Below are 18,826 nucleotides of genomic sequence, written 5' to 3'. Positions count from 1 at the left end.
ATTAGGAGTAAGACTCTCTGTAAATGAAGGAAAAAAAAAGACTCTGGAAATGAATTTCTCCAAAGAAATCCCTCTTAGATACTTCAGTTCAGAACCCCCTCTAGGAATGCTTGGGGTCTTCAGGCTACAAAGTCTATTCCAGCTCCGCAGATGGTAGCTTCTCTCCTTGGAACATGGGAATATTCATCACCTATTGTCCTGTTCCAGTCTAGTGGGGCTTTGGCCCGTTATTAGACACAGCCAGTTCTATTTTTAATCTCTTATTACTCAAACAAATATCTTATATGAGCATGGATAAATCCTGAAAGAGGAACAGAGAAATGAAAACAGTTGTGCATGTAGGACTACCTGTATTTTAAAACATTTCCTTCAATGTTCTCACAATAATATTTGAAATTTTGAGTTGGAATGGAAGCATTCATATATTTGTGTAATTTTTTATTGTGCATTCCTTACTTTGATTCAACAACTAATGAGGAGAACAATGATGACTGTAACACGTATCCCAGCCTCGAGAAATTCACAAACCATTTAAGTATATTGCAATATAATAGGTAATAGCATTATTACAGTATATTATTGTGCATGGGTTAAGGGATCAAGTAGGAAAACATATTGGACCAGAATGGGGACATCCTCATGTTGATAACTTTCTTTTTTATATTCCAGAAGTTTTGTGCATGTTACATGGAAAGGAATATCCACCATTGTATTTTATTGATTAATCTTTAAATCATTAATATATATTTTACTTCATTTATACAATGAGTACTTTGAATATGTGTTAATTTAATAAGCTACATTTCCTCAAACTCATAAACATTTTTGCAAACTAAATACTTCTCAAATTTAGAGTAGCAGATTTCTCTAAATTTTTTTCAGTTGGGGTGCCTGGGTGGCTCAGTGGGTTAAAGCCTCTGCCTTCAGCTCAGGTCATGATCCGAGAGTTTTGGGATTGAACCCTGTATCGGGCTCTCTGCTCCGCAGGGAGCCTGCTTCCCCCTCTCTCTCTGCCTGCCTCTCTGCCTACTTGTGATCTCTCTCTGTCAAATAAATAAATAAAATAAAATAAAAATGTTTTTAGATAAAATACGCTCCACGGTGCAATTGTAGAACTGACTGATTCAAAAGTTCCAAAAGGGTTAGAGCTTAGGAAGTAAATTTGTTTCCTTATCACTTCTATCCTGATTCTAACTCTGATTCTCTTTCTGCCTCTGATTTCTTACATCTTGAATGTCTTCCTGGGGTTGCAATTACACTTACTAACAAAGTCAGGCTTAGCTTCTCAAATAAACTGCTGATGGTCCAAGATCTTGAACATGAGAATCAAATCCATTATCCATGTGAAGATTTTGTAGTCACACATTGCACATTACTTTAGAAGATTTCCAAATTATTGACCGGGCCAATCAGATATGCTTTGGTTTTTCTGGGACCTGGTCTTTGGCTCAAATAGCACTGATTCTGAATGTATCGCCTTTATAGATATCTGTCTAAATTCCAGTGGTGATTCTAGGAATCTTTTTCTCATCTTATTACCAAGAGAAGCCTATCTTTACAACTGCTTTGGGCTTTGTCTAGTTTAAGTAATTCTAAAATTAATTTGATCCATTGAAAACTTAAGTTTTCTTTCTCATTGACTGTTAAGACTTACAGCATTGACATCTTAATTGCAGACTCAGGACTTTGATTGTTGGTCTGTAGGGAACATGAACCAAGGAAGAGTCTTACCTAAGACGGTCACTTGAGATGTGCTCTGGAAGATCAATCTGGCCACACAGAGGAGATGGTTTAGAGGGAAAAGGTGGAACAGGGAATCAGAGGCCAGTTGGGAGACTGCTGTGTGGGTGAGCAGTAATTAAAGACCGAAACTGGGGCAATGGCTGTGGGAACAGAGAGATTAGCAGAATTTAGCCACATCGTCTGTTTCAAAAGCCCAAATGTGATTTTTTTCAAATCCCACCCACAGAGAAGAAACCAGGCAGCAAGACAGCCTGTGTTTCACTAGGATTAACAGTGCTGATCTGATAGTATTTTGATGGTCGCTGATTTACTTCTTCAGCACCCATCAGAAAGGATGAGCCAGGTTTGGTAGTCAGTTCGGGCTGCTATAACAAATTACCATAGACGGCACGGCTTGTAAACAACAGGCATTTATTTCTGGTAGTTCTGGAGGCTGGAAGTCTGAGATCAGGGTGCCAGCATGGTGGAGTCCTGAGGAGGACCCTCTTCTGGATTTCAGACTGCCGCATGTATGGCAGGAAAGGGTTGCAAGAGCTCTCCGGGGTCCCTTTTATGAGGGCATTACTCCCTATTCATGAGGGCAGAGGTCACATTCATGTGCTCTTATCACATGATAGGATATGAGGCCCCATCTCTTCATATCAGCACATAGGGTGGCAGGATTTCAACATATCAGTTTGGGAGGGAGGGAACACACACATTCATCCATAACACCAAGTTACCCACAAATGAAAGAGACTCTGCGAAGAAGAAATGAGCAAGCAGAAAATGTTAGCCTCCTAGAACAGTTCCAGTTACTGAAGCATTTAGGATGCTGCTTAAACCCTATTATTTCTGCCTTAACTCCGTAGGTACAGGATTATGATGTGTCTGTCTATCATTACGGAATTAAGCATCCCAATTCCTCCAACTATACTCTTTAAAATAATACTCATTGGACCTTTTTCCTCATTAAAATTTTTTTACATTTTTATTTTAGAAAACATAGAATGTAGGGTGCCTGGGTGGCTCAGTGGGTTAAGCCGCTGCCTTCAGCTCAGGTCATGATCTCAGAGTCCTGGGATTGAGTCCCGCATCGGGCTCTCTGCTCAGCGGAGAGCCTGCTTCCCTCTCTCTCTCTCTGCCTGCCTCTCCATCTACTTGTGATTTCTCTCTGTCAAATAAATAAATAAAATCTTTAAAAAAAAAAAATAGAATGTAATGAAGAAAATAATGATCACTTTTAAACCTACCACACATAGGAAACTACTAAGAAAATAGCACCGTTATTCCTTCCCATCTTTGAAAAATAAGGTTAGAATTATGGTGTTTATTCCTTTCGGTACTATTTTATTCCTATAACATAAAACATGAGTGTTTCCTGTATCTTTAAATGCTTTTTTCTAAAACAGAGTTTAGCCAATAATCCAACATGCCACCTGTTTCTAGAAACAAAGTTTTCCTTTGCATGTGTCCTGTCGATGACTGGTTTTGTAATTGGACAGCAGAAGGGAGGAGTGGTGATCAAGGCAGTAAAACATGAAAGGCTGGGAATATTTACCATCTGGCCCTTCAAAAAACAAGTTTGCCAACTGCTGTTTAAAAGATCATTTTAATAACACTTAAAACTACATCAAGTGGCTACCATTCAATAGTTACAAGCACAATGTTGGGGTCACATCGTCTGTGTACCTAACCCCGCTCCACCACTTAAGAGGTATCTTGGGCGGGGCGCCTGGGTGGTTCAGCCGGTTAAGCAGTTGCTCAATCCGGCTTTTGATTTTGGCTCAGGTCATGATCTCAGGATTGGGAGACAGAGCCCAGCATTGGACTCCACGTTGGCTATGGAGCCTGCTTAAAATACTCTCCCTCTGGGGACCTGGTGGCTCAGTCAGTTAAGCATCTGCCTTCAGCTCAGGAACCTGGGATCCTGGGACAGAGCCCCACACTGAGCAATCTACTCAGCCTGGAGTCTGCTCCTTCCTCTTCCTCCCTCTGCTCCTCCCCCTGCCTGTGCTTGCTCTCGCTCTCTCTCTCTCTCAAATAAATAAATAAAATCTTAAAAAAAAAAAAAAAGAGAGATTCTCTCTCCCACTCTCTTTGCCTGTCCCCTCATTCCTCCCTATGCCCCTGCCCCACTCCCTCTCTAAAAAGAAAGAAAAAAAAAAAAACAGCGAGATCTTGGGCAATTTATTTAACACTTCTGTGCCTCAATTTTCTCATTTGTAAAAGGAGAAAAATAACAGTATCATCCTCATAAAATTGATGAAGACGTGAAGTCCATGATGTACCTCCCCAGTGTTCCCCTTCAGCAATGAATGCTTTAGTCCTTCAGCTGCTGGGAAAGTTGTCAGCAGATGGCCTGCAGCTGGCAGCCATCTTTGGGGACTGTCTTGGCAGAGAAAACGGCCTCACTCAAAGCCACTTGTTTTTCAAAGGACAGGTCACATTAGTGACCTAGCCACATCAGTGGGGTAGTACGGAGTCCTGAATCCCTTGTCCCTACCCAAGACAACTCGGGAGGGCCAATCCAGTTTCAAAGTTTCTCATGGATTGGCTGAGGCCTTTGTTGGTAATGAATCACACCTCAGCTCCTCCCTCTGCCCTGACCTGCATCTTCTTCCTTCCTCTTACTGGTGCTGATCCCAACCCTCCCTCATAAGTATCCTACTCTCAATCTCCATCTTGAAATATGTTTCCAGGGCACCCAACCCAAGACAGTATTAAATGAGCCAATGTTGTAAAGCATCTGGGAATAGCAAATGCTATGTAATTGTTTCTTATAAAACAAATAGATACTTCTGGGAGAAAGTAAAGTGGAAATACAAGATCAAGAAGAAAAATAGAATAACATGAAATTTCCTACAATTAAAGAATAGCTTAGTCACAAAAGTTTTAAATGAATGATTGTAAGAAACTCTCGCTAAAGTATCTAAATTTCAAGAACTACATTTAAAGTGTGATGCAATAGTTTTGTTTACAATTTAAGTATTTAAAATTATTAAAAATCATATCCTTGGAACTATGTAAATTTATTATGACAATGTTAGATGTATTTCCCCAAATTATATGAATAAGTATACTGATTTACAAAACTAATTTGGAAGTATGCTTGAATACTTTTTGAAGACCACTATCTTAAGATATCTCAGATCTTCTCATCCCAACCTTTTAAAAAGATTACCTAAGCCATAAAACATTTTTCCAGGGCCCTAATTTCCCCTTGATGTTTAAAAGCAAAACTTGCTCTCATGGTTACACTGATTTTGTGCAGACTGATTTTGTGGAAATAAAGGGAGTTCGGACTCTACAGAATGTTCCAATAGAAACTGAGCTACTGCTAAGGGCAGCAGTAAATAAGAAGGAAATAGCAGTTCTTCAGCTGTTGTCCTTTATTGGTTTTAAACCACAACAAACATCTTATTCTGGATCACTACAACATACGTGAAGGAACTTAAAAAGAACAGTATCTTGTTAATGACACAAAAGTTTAAATTAAAAAACAAAACAAAAAAACCCATGAGACTGAACTACACAACTCTGGCATCCATTACAAAATGCACGTTTGATAAAGACAAGTAGTGTAACCTCAGAGCAGTGTGTTAAGCTCTCTGACACAGTTTAGTCTTCTAAAAAGTAGAATATACTCTTCCACTTAGTAACTATTTTTGAATACATATTATGCAGCAGGAGCTATAGGAAATCCAGAGTTCTATAGTAAAAGCTCACTACTCACAAGGTGCCATTTTCCAGACAGGGGGAAGGGAGAAGAGGAAGTGAATGGCAAGGAGCTTCTCTTCTATGGAATCTAGGTTGACTAACAAGGAACACCGTTTAGTGCAGAAGGGGAATGGATTTCCAAGGAGACTGAGAAAAGTGTCACTTATTGCTCGAGGGACTCTAGAGTGCAAGGAACTTGTGATGCCATGAGAAGAATATACTTTCACAAACTCTTAGATGGAAAAGGAAGGAGAGGAAAATATATTCGCTGGAGGAGAGTGTCAAGAAAGACAATTGTTTTAGGATTCATCCAACAAATTTTTATTGAGTGCATACCTGTGCTATGTGCTGTTTTAGGTTCCGGAGATTAAGCAGAGAATAAAACAGACAGAGTCCCTGTGTATTAGAGAATAGGCCAAGGTGTTCTAACAGGTCCCAACAAAGAGCAATTTTTAAACAACACAGTTTATCTTCTCTTGTGTAATGGCCCAGAAGTCTATGGTTGATCCAGGGGAGGAGGCAGCTCAGCTTTCTCAATTAGACTGAAGCTTGGACTGATGGGGCAGTTTTGTCTCCCATAATACATGGCCTCCATTTCTATACAATGTTTCTTTTTGTCATTTTCCAGACAGCTGGAAGGAAGAAGAGGAAGTAAATGACAAGCAGCTTCTCTTTTAAGGGACAGGATCTGTTTCTGTTCATATCTCATTGCTCACAACTTTTTGATATAGCTGCCCCTAGCTGAAAGGGAGGCCTTTTAAGGAATTGTCCTCTCTAACTGGGTCACCAAGTGCCTTGCTAACATTGAGGGGTGGAGGTATAATGGAATGAAAACTGTAATGTGGAGCATATATTCGAGAAGGGGAAGACAACTATAGGCAAGTAAAGAGCAGTTATGGAGAAGAGGTGGCATGAAGGCTGAGAAGAGTAAATTCAGGGGAAAATAGGAGATGTAGGATGAGAGAGAGCTAGCATGGCCTTCTCCTTTAAGAAGGAAAATGAGAGCGACTTGAACATACATTGAAGGTAAACAAGCAATAGAAATGGAGAGGTTTAAGACACACAGAAAAGGAGAAATCGACCATGCAAGGTCCCAGAAGATGAGAAACATATAGGGTCCCTCCTCTTCCTCTGTGTCAAGGAGAAGAAGGTGAGAATGGGAATGAATGATGATGTTGGGGACAGGAAAGAGAAAATAGTAGGAGGCTGTGGGGATTCCTACCTAATAACTTAAATTCTTTCTGAAGTAGGAAGCAATGTCATCTCCTGAGGACAGACTATGTATATGGTAGAACAGATAAGGAAGAGGCTTGTATCGATCTGGAAATTTGGGGCCAGGGCCTGAACCATTGAGAAGCTTGGGAAGATAGTGTATGAAGTGATATATCTTCTGGTATCTCCCTGTAGTACAGCACTTTCTTCGGGCTCCACTTTTCCAAAGGTGGAATGAATTATGGGAACCAAAACCCTAGAATCCTCTTTCTCCTTCACTCTCTTAAGTCAATTGTCAAGCTCTGTTTATTCCATCTTCTAAATCTTCTCCACACACACCACCCCCCACTCACCAGACCACATACCAAATGGTAGTTCGGATTACCATGACCTCTCGCTGGGATACTTACCCTGCCCTTCCCTCTTCTTCCTGAAAAACTGATCACACTACCTGCCTAGTTAAAAACCTTCCATGACTGCACCATTGCCTTTAGGAAAAAGTTCACCCAGACTCACCAGCCTCGTTTCCAAATGCCTTTCTGACAGAGCATCTTGATCGCTCCCCACTTCCCCTGCCCATCCATCCCTACTTCACAGCTTCCTCTCTGAGATGCAATCCCTCCTCAACCTGCCCTTGATCTTCCTCTGCCTTGGAGGGCTCTTCTCTCCCAGCCTCCTCCGCTGTTCCCTTTCCTATCTAATACCGTATTCATCCTTCCTGGGGTCAGCCTAGAGATTCACAAGAAAGCGTTCCTGACCTCCCAACACTAAGGGGGCGCCCCTCCGGTGGAGCGCTGGATTAGTCCTAACAAGGCATCACTGTTTTCTGCCGGTACCGTGTCTTTATTGTTCACTCCAGTGTCCCCAGCATTCCAGCAAGGGGCTAGGTGCCCAGCAGACACTCAGGATGTGTTTGTGGAATGAGCAAAGGAATGAATAAATCGTGAACCACATACCTTGGAATTTCTACTACATCGATGGCCTGCAATAAATTGTTAATGGAAATTTAAAGTGATCGAATGAGGTAAAGCGTCTGCAGTGCCAGAGACAACGCATTTCCGACAGTCCTTGCCCGGGAAACCTCCCGCAGGTGCGCGTGCCCGGGATACCTCCCGCAGGCCGCAGGGGCGGAGCCTCCGGGGGTGCAGAGGAGCGCTGGGGGCGGAAGGCGGGGCCTCCAGAGCAGTGACCCCGCCCCGGGGCGGTGCTACTCCCGGGCGACCGAAAGGCGGGGCTCACGGGTGGGGAACTTCCAAGACCGAGACGCGTCCGCGCGTCCCGGACGCGCGCGGTGTTGGAGTGTTGGTTCCGGGCCGGGTGGCCCAGATTGCCGGCCCCGCCGCTGCGGCCGCCATCTTGCCCGCGTGCGGACTCCCAGGGAGGGAGGGGCGGTGACCAGGCCGGAAGTGGCTGTGTGACGGCCGCGCTGCCTCTTCAGGTCAGTGAGTTGTGGCTCCGGTAGCGTCTAAGCATTCCTGACGCGGAGGCCCCCCATGAGCGGGATCGGGAGTGCGGGGGCCGCCGTGAGGGGCCCCGGAAAGCCCAGTTAAAAGGCCCAGGCCGGGGCCGACGCGAGGGCCTCCTCGGAGCGGTGGCGCGGGTCGTAGCGTTTCGTGCTGCGGGATAACCGCGTCGGGTCGCGGGCCGGGCCTAGCAGCAGGCAGCCTTGGGGCTGCGGGCGAACCCCCCCGGGGGCGCTGGGTCCGCGCTGCAGCTACACGCGCGGAGAGTTCGTGTGGAACCCGGTGCCCTGGCGTTGGACGGGAGGCTCAGCCAGGTGTCGAGCGTGGGAGTGGTCCTCAGGTTCCTGACTTCCAGCAATAGCAACGAGCCACGCTCTCAGCTGTACTCTACTACTATTTCCTGAAGGGCCTGTCACCGGGTTAGCTGTGCTTTCTGCTTGTAGGGCCAATGCACATTCCGTGTAAGGATGAATAAAGCCTTTCCCGTGTGCCACGGGTATTGCTAAATTGCTTAGCAAATGACTGCATTTGCAGGCCTTTTGTATAGCTATATTTTTATTTTATCTTTTAGGAAAGGTTTTATTTATTTGACAGAGATCACGAGGCAAGTAGAGAGGGAGGAGGAGCAAGTATATCTATAATTTTAAAGGAAATTTATGCAGTGCCTCTCCTTGAAGATGGTGAGGCTGAAAATTTCTTTAAAGTACTGTTGTTACTGTCATAGAAAAGTAGAAGACAACAACAAAAGGCTGTGAAAGTTGAGTAGTCGGGTGCCTTGTATACTTAGTATTATGGCTCTTCACTGTCCAGTAGCCCCACGGGGTTGAGATGTGCTGTAAATGTAAAATACACATTGAATTTACAAGACTTGGCACCAAAGAAAAAAAAATCCTCAGTATTTTTTTTATATCAGTTACATGTGGAAAAGGGTATTTTTTTTTATATGTTTGGTTGATTAAAATAACATTGTTTAATTTCATCTCTTTTGCAATGTGGCTACTAGAAACTTTTAAATCATGGCTAATGCAGTGTTTCTGTCAGACAGTGCTGTTACAGATACTCTGGTGAAGAATACAGAACCAACATGGCTTTCCTTTGCTCAGAAACCTTTGATGGGAAGTGAACTCTTGTTACGCTTGAAGGTGAAGATGTAAAATGTAAGCTTTAATTATTGCAGATTTCACCCCTACTCCTCCCACTTTCCAGTGTCTCCAGCATTTGAGAACATTAACTTCAGGGCTGCTGAAGGAAATCATAGTGATACCAATAGCTGTGTGATGCGAATAACTCAGTTTCTCCCAACTTTGTGAGATGGAGGTAGGGTGGGTTCTTACTCTTATTTTATAGTTGTGGTGTATTAACAGACTTAGTTGAGTCTAGCCAGTGAGTGGTTGGAGGTCCTCTGACTCCAGGTTGTTTCCTTTGCTTTTCACCATATTCCTCATCATCTGTGTTCATGAGCCAAGATCCATCTGTATTGTGTGTTGGACTATAAAGAAAGGCATTTCTTAAAAGGGTGTTTATGGATGTACCTCTCTATTCAGGGCCAGCTTTGTGTTTTGCAACCTATGCCATCGTATAAGGCCCAAATACAGGGGCCAGGGGGCCCTGTATTTTCATTTTGCACTGGACCTTGCAAATAACGTAGGTGATTTTTCTGCAGTAATCTAGGATGGGAGTTGGGAAGGGTTGGACAAGAACTAAATCACCTGGTTGGTCTTCACTTTACTCCTTTATGAAATGTGAGAGGCATGCCAGACTCTCTCCAGTTTTGTGATTCTGTATGAATTATTGTAATCAGATTTTGTGGCTAGTAATAAAATATTGTACAAACGTAGTTACAATCAGGAGAAATGCTGACAGTCCTCCATTGAGAGTTATGCAAATCAAAGACTTTTTTAAACTATAGTAGTACTTGATTTTTTTATGGTGGATTTTTCCACATGCCACCAATTTTCTTATGGATCATCCATGTAAAGAATATGATAATAAGATGGAGGCCTATATTGAAAGTGTGATTATTTGAGTGTTTATCTTTTGATAAGATAAGAAGATAGGCCAGATCTCCAGATACCTCCATTTAGGAGGTGTCCTCTGTGAAGACATGAGTGTGCACTCTTACTTGGCAGTATCTGTTCCTTCTTTTTGTTGTCTTAGCTATGTCCTATTGTATGAGGTGCCTCTTCTCATTCATGAATTTTTAAATTCTCTTTAAAATTGAATATCAGCATTAGAATGCAGTCTTTATTAGATTAGTTTACTAGTCTGCTTTGGCTGCCATAGTAAAAGACCACAGAGTAGGTGGCTTAAATAACAGAAATTTATTTTCTCACAGTTCTCAAAGGTTGGAAGTCCAAAATCAGGGTTCCAGTGTGGTCTGGTTCTGGTGAAAGTTCTTTTCTTGGCTTGTACGTAGCTGCCTTCTCACTGGGTTCTCATGGTGGGGAGAGAACTTTGTTGTCTCTTCCTCTTTTTATAAGGGCACCATTTCTGTCAGATTAGCACTCTATCCTCATTACCTCATTTAACTTTAATCACCTCCTTAAAGGGTCTTTAATACTGTCACATTGGGGATTAGGGCTTCAACCTGAATGGGGGGGGGCAATTTCGATTCTAGCAACCAGGGAGCTTGTCTTTCTTTGTTCACTACCATGTTCTTAGCATTTAGAACAGTTTCTACCACATACACTAAATATTTACAGAATAAATGAAAGACAGGTATTAGAGTGACCCTCCCTTAGGGTGGCTCACTGTGGGCTCTTGCCCATCATTGGAACCCTGACAGTGGGTACTTCATTCTTGGTTGAAGCCAGTCTCTCCTAGGAAGGATAAGGCATAGAAGAATGAGGAGATGGGTAAAACTTGGATAGAGCAGTGTAAGAAATGTCAGGTGGAGCATTTAATAAATAATTATTAAGTATCTACTAAGTGTTTAGGCCTAGGCTGGGTATTGGAGGTATAAATGGAAAGCAAAGATACTTTTCTTGCTCTTACAGCTTTTATAATTTAGGAGAGACAGGGTGTTCAAAGGAAGGAATACTGTTCACTGAGAGTACTATCTAAATAAACTGACAGACCAGGAAGGGGATAGGGGATATTTGATGTCAGCCTCAGACCATGATGGTTGAGAGATGGTCAAGCATGTGTTAACTTGGCCTAGAAGGGAGGGAAGAATGCTCCATCGAGAGAAACTATCATTTGCAAAGTAGTGGTGATGGCGGGGGGCGCAGAGGAAGATTATATTCTAGGAACCAAAAAGAAGAACAGTGTAGATAGAACACAGCAGGGCGGAAAATGGTGTGCCTTGATGCTAAAAGCAGTTGGTAGAGACCAAAGCATTTAGGATTTTATAGGTTATATTGAATATTTGGAACTCTCTACTAAGAGCAGTTGGAATAGGGTTTTAAGTAGGCATTGTATAGCCTGGCTAGTTTTGCGTTTTAGAAAGGTCCCTGTATGTACAAGTTGTATTACATAAAGATGAATTTCATAAAGGCCTGAATATACAGATGAGTAAAAGAATTGCTAAATCAACACCATAGGCTAAGCATGTTGCATACCTTAATTTCTTACAGAATCAGTCCTCAGAGCTGTGAGACTTGGCAGCCTGAGTAGAGGAAAGAAGAGAAAATAATTGGGTTGATCTAGGCTTGGGGAAGGCAAGCTTAAAACAGCAAAGAAGTGAAGAAATTGAGGGTCTAGTAGAAATGTAATAGAAATGATGATCGTGTGCATCAGACCTCTTAAGTAATGAAATAAACCAGTGTAAGAATTCTTAGAGGTACAACAAAATTGTACGAGTGGGGGGTATAGCTCAGTGGTAGAGCATTTGACTACAAAATTGTATGAGTATATTGAATTCTAGACTGATAATTCCTGACAATTCCTGACTGAAAGTTTTACAAGGTCAAAAAGTAAAACAAATATGTTTGAGCTGATTTTATTTAGTGTATCTATATTAGGAGTCTGTGCCTGGCTCTACATCTGGTGTAGGGGATCAGGGGGTGAATGAATCATAGCTTCACCTTTTAAGAACTGACAGCATGGCTGTATGGATTCTAATTGCCATGAAGATTCCAAATACTTTTCACCTTTTTTAATCCAGACTTTAACCTCTAGCCAGAATTGGTTAGAAACAGACATTTAAATTTTTGTTAAGTAGCTTTTGCTCTTAAAATAGCATTTCTTTTAATTTTTAAAAACAAATGTATTTATTTGAGAGACAGTATGTGCATGGACATACGTGTGAGTATGGTGAGGGGCAGAGGGAGAGAATCTTCAAGCAGATGTCCCCCCGAGTGTGGAGCCTGAAGAGGGACTTGATCTCATGACCCATGAGATCATGGCCTGAGCCAAAACCAAGAGTTAGTCACTTTAACCAAAAGAGCTACCCAGGCGTCCCTAAAATACCATTTTTAACATGGCTATTTTTCGTTTGTGTTTAAACAGCTATCATCTTTCCAAAATTCCATGTCAGTATTAATCAAAGTTCATAGAATTGAAAACTGTAAAAGCCTTTAATGATCACTTAATTCAGTTTCCCAAATGCAGTGTGTGTACTACTGGTTGTAAACAGGATGATTTTAGGTAAAACATAATCAAGCATTTTTTTTTAATTCCAATATAAGTAACATATCAAGCATGTCAGGGGCACCTGGGTGGCTCAGTAAGTTAAGTGTCTGCCTTTTGCTCAGATCATGATCCCCCGGGCCCTGGGATGGAGCATCATGTTGGGCTCCCTGCTCAGTGGGGAGACTGCTTCTCCCTCTCCGTCTGCCCCTCCCCACCTCTCATGTTCTTTGTCTCTCTCACAAATAAATAAAACCTTCTAAAAAACATACTAAGCATTTTAATAGTTACATATTTATCTTAATGTGTCTTAGAAAAAATATTAAGCATACCTTAACCTGTGATTCATGGACTTCATGATGAAATTAAGATCAATTTTCTGATTTTAAAAATAGTCACTTTAAATAAAAATATTGAATAAAATAAGTGGTACATGAATGAAGTTTGGGAAACAGTACTCTAAACCAACTCTTCAGTTATGTAGGTGAGAAAACAAAAGGACCCCTAATCACAAAGGCCCTTCTGTGGTGTATAGCTAATATATGTCAGAGCTAGGAATAGAAGTTAACTCTGTTCAGTCCATGTTATTGTTTATTCTGCTATACAGGGCTGCTGCTTATTCTTGAAACTTGAGGAAGAGACCTCTGTCTTAATAGCGGCATTGTACTTTAAGTCTTCATTTTCTGTTTTGGTGGCCACAGGTGGCTATTTATATTAAAAATAAATGAAAAGTAAATAAGATTTAAAATTTATACTAGTTACATTTCTTGTGCTTGATTAGCCACATGTGGCTAGTAGTTACCCTGCTAGACAGTACAGCCAGAGAACATTTCTATCACTGCCGAAAGTTCTATTGAATAGTAATGGTGTAAACTTGCTTAAAAACATGATTCATGGGACACCTGTGTGGCTCAGTTGGTTAAGTGTCTGCCTTCAGCTCAGATCATGATCCCAGGATCCTGGGATCGAGTCCCACATTAGGCTCCCTGCTCAGCAGAGGGTCTGCTTCTCATTCTGCCTGCCACTCCCCAACTTGTGCTAGCTCTGTATGTTAAATAAATAAATAAATAAATCTTAAAAACACACACACACACAAAAACATGTTTCATGACCCTTTAAAATTTTTACCCCCTTCAAAGAGATAATGCTTATTAATTTGCTCACTGTACTGAAGTTCTGTTAGCCCTCAGGTTAATGAAGGTACTAACAACAGTGCAATTAAAATAATTGATCATGGGAAATAAGGCCAAAATGTATTTCTCAGAATCTCACCACCTCATCTTATTGGGGGGAAGTTCTTTTTCCCTTTTTAATCAATAAATATTGTCATGAATTCATAGCAGTTAGAAGAAATATATTGAAAGAGAGTCTCGAATAGAGGATTTCCTGATTTTCTTAATAGTTTATTCATCTTACAATTAGATTTTGTTAAGATTTTAAAACTTTATTTTTAAACAGATTTTCAGTGAATGGACCTGACTGGACTCTTTGAGCACATCAATAAACATGAGCGGTACCAAACCTGATATATTGTGGGCACCACACCAGGTGGATAGATTTGTTGTATGTGACTCTGAACTGAGCCTTTATCACGTGGAATCTACTGTGAATTCAGAACTCAAAGCTGGATCTTTACGTTTATCTGAAGACTCTGCGGCTACATTACTATCAATAAATTCAGATACGCCATATATGAAATGTGTTGCCTGGTATCTCAATTATGATCCTGAATGTCTTCTAGCAGTTGGACAAGCCAATGGTCGAGTTGTACTTACAAGTCTTGGTCAGGATCATAACTCAAAATTCAAAGATTTGATAGGAAAAGAATTTGTGCCAAAACATGCACGACAATGTAATACACTTGCGTGGAATCCATTGGATAGTAACTGGCTTGCTGCTGGGCTTGATAAACACAGAGCTGATTTTTCAGTGCTGATTTGGGATATTTGCAGCAAATATACTCCTGATATAGTTCCCATGGAGAAAGTGAGACTTTCAGCAGGTGAAACTGAAACAACATTATTAGTAACAAAACCTCTTTATGAATTAGGACAAAATGATGCTTGTCTCTCTCTTTGTTGGCTTCCACGAGACCAGAAACTTCTCCTTGCTGGTATGCATCGTAACTTAGCCATATTTGATCTTCGGAATACAAGCCAAAAGATGTTTGTAAATACAAAAGCTGTTCAGGGGGTGACAGTAGACCCTTACTTCCATGATCGTGTTGCTTCCTTCTATGAAGGTCAGGTTGCCATATGGGATCTAAGGAAATTTGAGAAGCCAGTTTTGACTTTGACTGAGCAACCAAAGCCCTTAACAAAAGTAGCATGGTGTCCAACTAGGACTGGTTTGCTGGCCACTTTGACAAGGGATAGTAACATTATTAGATTATATGATATGCAGCACACACCCACTCCCATTGGAGATGAAACTGAACCCACAATAATTGAAAGAAGTGTGCAACCTTGCGACAATTGCATTGCTTCCTTTGCTTGGCATCCAACAATTCAAAATAGAATGATAGTTGTAACTCCCAACCGAACAATGTCTGACTTCACTGTTTTTGAAAGGATATCTCTTGCCTGGAGCCCAATTACATCTTTAATGTGGGCTTGTGGTCGTCATTTGTATGAATGTGCAGAAGAAGAAAATGATAATTCTTTAGAAAAAGATATAGCAACAAAGATGCGCCTTCGGGCTTTATCCAGGTACGGACTTGATACAGAACAGGTGTGGAGAAACCATATTTTAGCTGGAAATGAAGACCCACAGCTCAAGTCCCTCTGGTATACCCTGCACTATATCCTTTTATTATGAATTTCATGAGATAAATCAGGTAAAACTGTTCTTAAAGTTTGCTGAAAGAGCAGTCTAAATTTTATTCTGAATGTTTTATATGCAAATACAGTTACATAATGCTAAAATTGCAAAGTAAAATTATTTAAAACTGTTGAAATACTGCTTTACAGATTGTGTAGAAGGAAGAAAAGTTTATCTGCGATAAAGTAGGACCATCTTACTTTGGCTGATACCTATTAATTCACTCCAAATCAAAATAAATTTAGCTTTGAAATATGTTATTATGCATCATCATTAATATTTCCTATGCATTTAAATACTTATGAAGCAGTATACAGAAGATATGGATCAGAAGTCTCCAGGAAACAAAGGATCATTGGTTTATGCAGGAATTAAATCAATTGTAAAATCCTCTTTGGGTAAGAAAATTCTATATTTTATTTTCTAAAGTATAATTTTTGTACTCTTATTTTTCTCCTTTTATCCCCATCATTTAATTACTTCAGAATAGATGTGCCTAAAGTTTTTTGTTGTTTTAGAGGGTTTCTGGTTAGATACTTTTAGTGAATTGTTAAATGCGTATTTTAGATCCAAAATTCTTTTTCAGGGGGTCTTGACTCATTGAAGTGATAGAGTCTTTCTAATCTATTCATTTATTTACTGCTTTTTTTTTGAAGACCCACTTTGAGAGGTGTACATTAGATGATTTATAGGATCCTGGCTGTTTGGGTTATATCACAGTATTTTGCTTTTATAAAAGCTAAATAAAATGACATAATTGAAGGAGATCTCTCTTTATTGTGTTGCCTAAATGCTTTCACTTAGCTATTTAATGGCAAGGTCTGGGTAACTATGTCATGAAGTATGGCCTTACCTGAAGGAGCCTTACCTGAAAGAGTCATTGATGATTAAATGAATTAAATGAATGTATGAGTTAATGCAGGGTTGAAATTGACCAACTATTTAAGAATAAATATGACAAAAGAGCCAAACTTGGTTTTTCACTGAGCAATTATTCTTAACTGTTTTTTTTTTTTTTAAAGATTTTATTTATTTATTTGACAGAGAGAGAAAGAGAGGAGGAAGCAGACTCTCCACTGAGCAGAGAGCCCGATGCGGTACTCGATCCCAGAACCCTGGGATCATGACCTGAGCCAAAGGCAGAGGCTCAACCCACTGAGCCACCCAGGCGCCCCTCTTAACTGTTTTTTATTGAAATGGAATTGTGTATTTTACTATAATCCTTTCCCCAACCTAGGATTCAGTATCTAGCCTTTTTTTTTTTTTAATAAAGATTTTATTTATTTGTTTATTTGATAGAGATCACAAGTAAGCAGAGAGGCAGGTAGAGAGAGTGGGGGAGGCAGGCTCTCCGATGAGCAAAAAGCCTGATGCGGGGCTCGGTCCCAGGACCCTGGGATCATGATCTGAGCTGAAGGCAGAGGCCTTAACCCACTGAGCCACTCAGGCGCCCTTCAGTATCTAGCTTTTGAAAGTAGTCAAATTTGGGCCCAAGTCAAGCTGCTAGAAAAGTAGTTTATATTTAGTCAAAGAGTGGCAGTTCAAGTAATAAATTCAACTTGGTCTTTAATAGGATTTTCGTAGGTACTATACAAATAATACAAAATATAAAAAATACTAATTTAATAAGAATAGGTTAAGTATTTCAATTGAACTGTTGATATTATTTTAAAAAAATTTAAAGGACTTTTCGCATTATTACCTTGTTCCACATTGCTATAGTAGACACTATTTGATAGATTTCATTTTGGTACTTTCTCACTAGCTCTCCACTAAAAAAGTAAATTTTTTCTTATAAATAAATTTAATAGAAATAAAATACATGGGTCCAATTAGAAACTTCCATTTTATTAATGTAAGTAAAAGGGCAGATACACTGTAATATCCCTATAAATGAGCCTGCTCATGACTTCAAAATTGCCACTGCAAAGATTTAAACAGTTTATAGAATTTTTAGTATTTTTGCTATGTAGCAGGTCAGGCCACATTACGTTCTCAGTTATTCTGAGGTGTATTATTGTTTTTGTTGTATTTCGATATATTTTAGGGGCAAACCTACAAACTGCCTCTGAGGAAAAGCAAGAGGACCAATAGAGTATCTTTATATTTCTACTGTAGTAGAGAGAAACTGAACGTTTTGACTTAAGAGTAGTCTTTACCCAGATTAAAAACTACATTAGAAAGATTTCCTCATTGCTAGACTTTCAGCTTTTTGTTTGTTTTGGTTTTGATACTTTTTGATACTTTTGTTTCTACAGTCCCAAAGTGAAAAGTAGAGAAATAACTGTCAAAGATGGCATACGTGTCATTCAGTTTTTTATCTGGCCAAACTTCTTTAATTGTCTTTCTTATGATTCAACGTATAGTCAACTCATTGAGCCATCTTACTCACTGTATTATATAGCACACAGTGAAATTTTAACTTTGGTGATAAATAATATATACTGTGTGCATACTGTGTATTAGATGTCATTCTAGTTGCTTTCCCCATGTTACATTTTTGAATTCTTACAATATGAGGTAAATTTATTTATTCAGCCAATATTTATTATTTGCTTATTATGTGCTAAGAATTGTTCTTGGAATAATTTATAACTGTCAACAATCTAAGTCTCTTCCCTCATAGAGAATGAAGAAGGTGGATATTACCCATGTTCTTGGGAGGTTTACATTCTGGTTCAGAATATGGACAAGTAACGCGGCAATTTACTATGAGGAAGAACTAATGATTATGTATAGAAGAATCCTAATCTGGGTGTAAGGATTAAAGAGAGTTCCCCGGAGGAGGTAAAAACAAAGGCAAGGAAGGTCCAGACAGGGAGCCACATATGCAATTAACCCAGAGGAGAGGGAGCATAGCACATTTTAGTATTGTTGGAACAGAGTGTGAGAAAGGAAATGAGGGAAGAATGGAGACTAGAAAGGTAAGCAGTGGGGTAAGTAACTCAGGACTTAAAAATCATGGTAAGAATTTAGGGAGATTTATCCTGTAGCAAAGGGAAACCAAGGAAAGATTTTAAAGAGTATTAACAGAATTAGATTTGTGTTTTAGAGCTGTTGCTATGTATGGAATGAATTGGAGAGGCTCAAACAGGGACTTCAGATAAAAGCAACAGTAATTAAGGGCACCTGGGTTGCTCAGTCAAGTGTCTGCCTTCTGCTCAGGTAGTGATCTCGGGATCCTGGGATCGAGCCCCTAGGCAGGCTCCCTGCTCAATGGTGAGTCTGCTTCTCCTTCTCTCTTTGCCCCTCCCCCCGCTTGTGCGCTTGAACATCTTTCTCTTTCTCAAATGAATAAATAAAATATTTTTAAAATAAAA

General features: G+C 40.2%; 1 protein-coding gene and 1 long non-coding RNA gene across 8 annotated transcripts in view; one reads left to right on the top strand and one right to left on the bottom strand.

Annotated features, from left to right (window-relative positions):
• Window positions 1-213: 213 nt before the first annotated feature.
• Window positions 214-7,743, bottom strand: LOC309845433. Its single transcript, XR_014301291.1, has 3 exons — window positions 7,611-7,743; window positions 1,732-1,883; window positions 214-301 (listed from the first exon to the last, which is right to left on the bottom strand). It is a non-coding gene; the product is annotated as an uncharacterized lncRNA (long non-coding RNA).
• Window positions 7,744-7,829: 86 nt separating this feature from the next.
• Window positions 7,830-18,826, top strand: part of MIOS (meiosis regulator for oocyte development) — a 36,665-nt gene continuing 25,668 nt past the window's right edge. Inside the window, exons 1-4 of one of the 7 annotated variants that reach the window (XM_082693360.1) lie at window positions 7,830-8,092; window positions 9,159-9,259; window positions 14,145-15,486; window positions 15,806-15,904. In XM_082693360.1, the coding sequence (XP_082549486.1) occupies window positions 14,193-15,486; window positions 15,806-15,904 (1,393 nt within the window). In that variant the 5' untranslated portion in view covers window positions 7,830-8,092; window positions 9,159-9,259; window positions 14,145-14,192. Of the gene's footprint in view, window positions 8,579-9,120; window positions 9,260-14,144; window positions 15,487-15,805; window positions 15,905-18,826 lie in introns of all 7 variants that reach the window. The other 6 variants (XM_082693359.1, XM_082693362.1, XM_082693363.1 and 3 more) reach the window with 6 other exon arrangements.

Source organism: Mustela nivalis (assembly GCF_964662115.1).
Source record: "Mustela nivalis genome assembly, chromosome: 12".
Classification (NCBI taxonomy): Eukaryota; Metazoa; Chordata; class Mammalia; order Carnivora; family Mustelidae; genus Mustela; species Mustela nivalis.
This window is presented reverse-complemented; position numbering and strand designations above follow the sequence as displayed.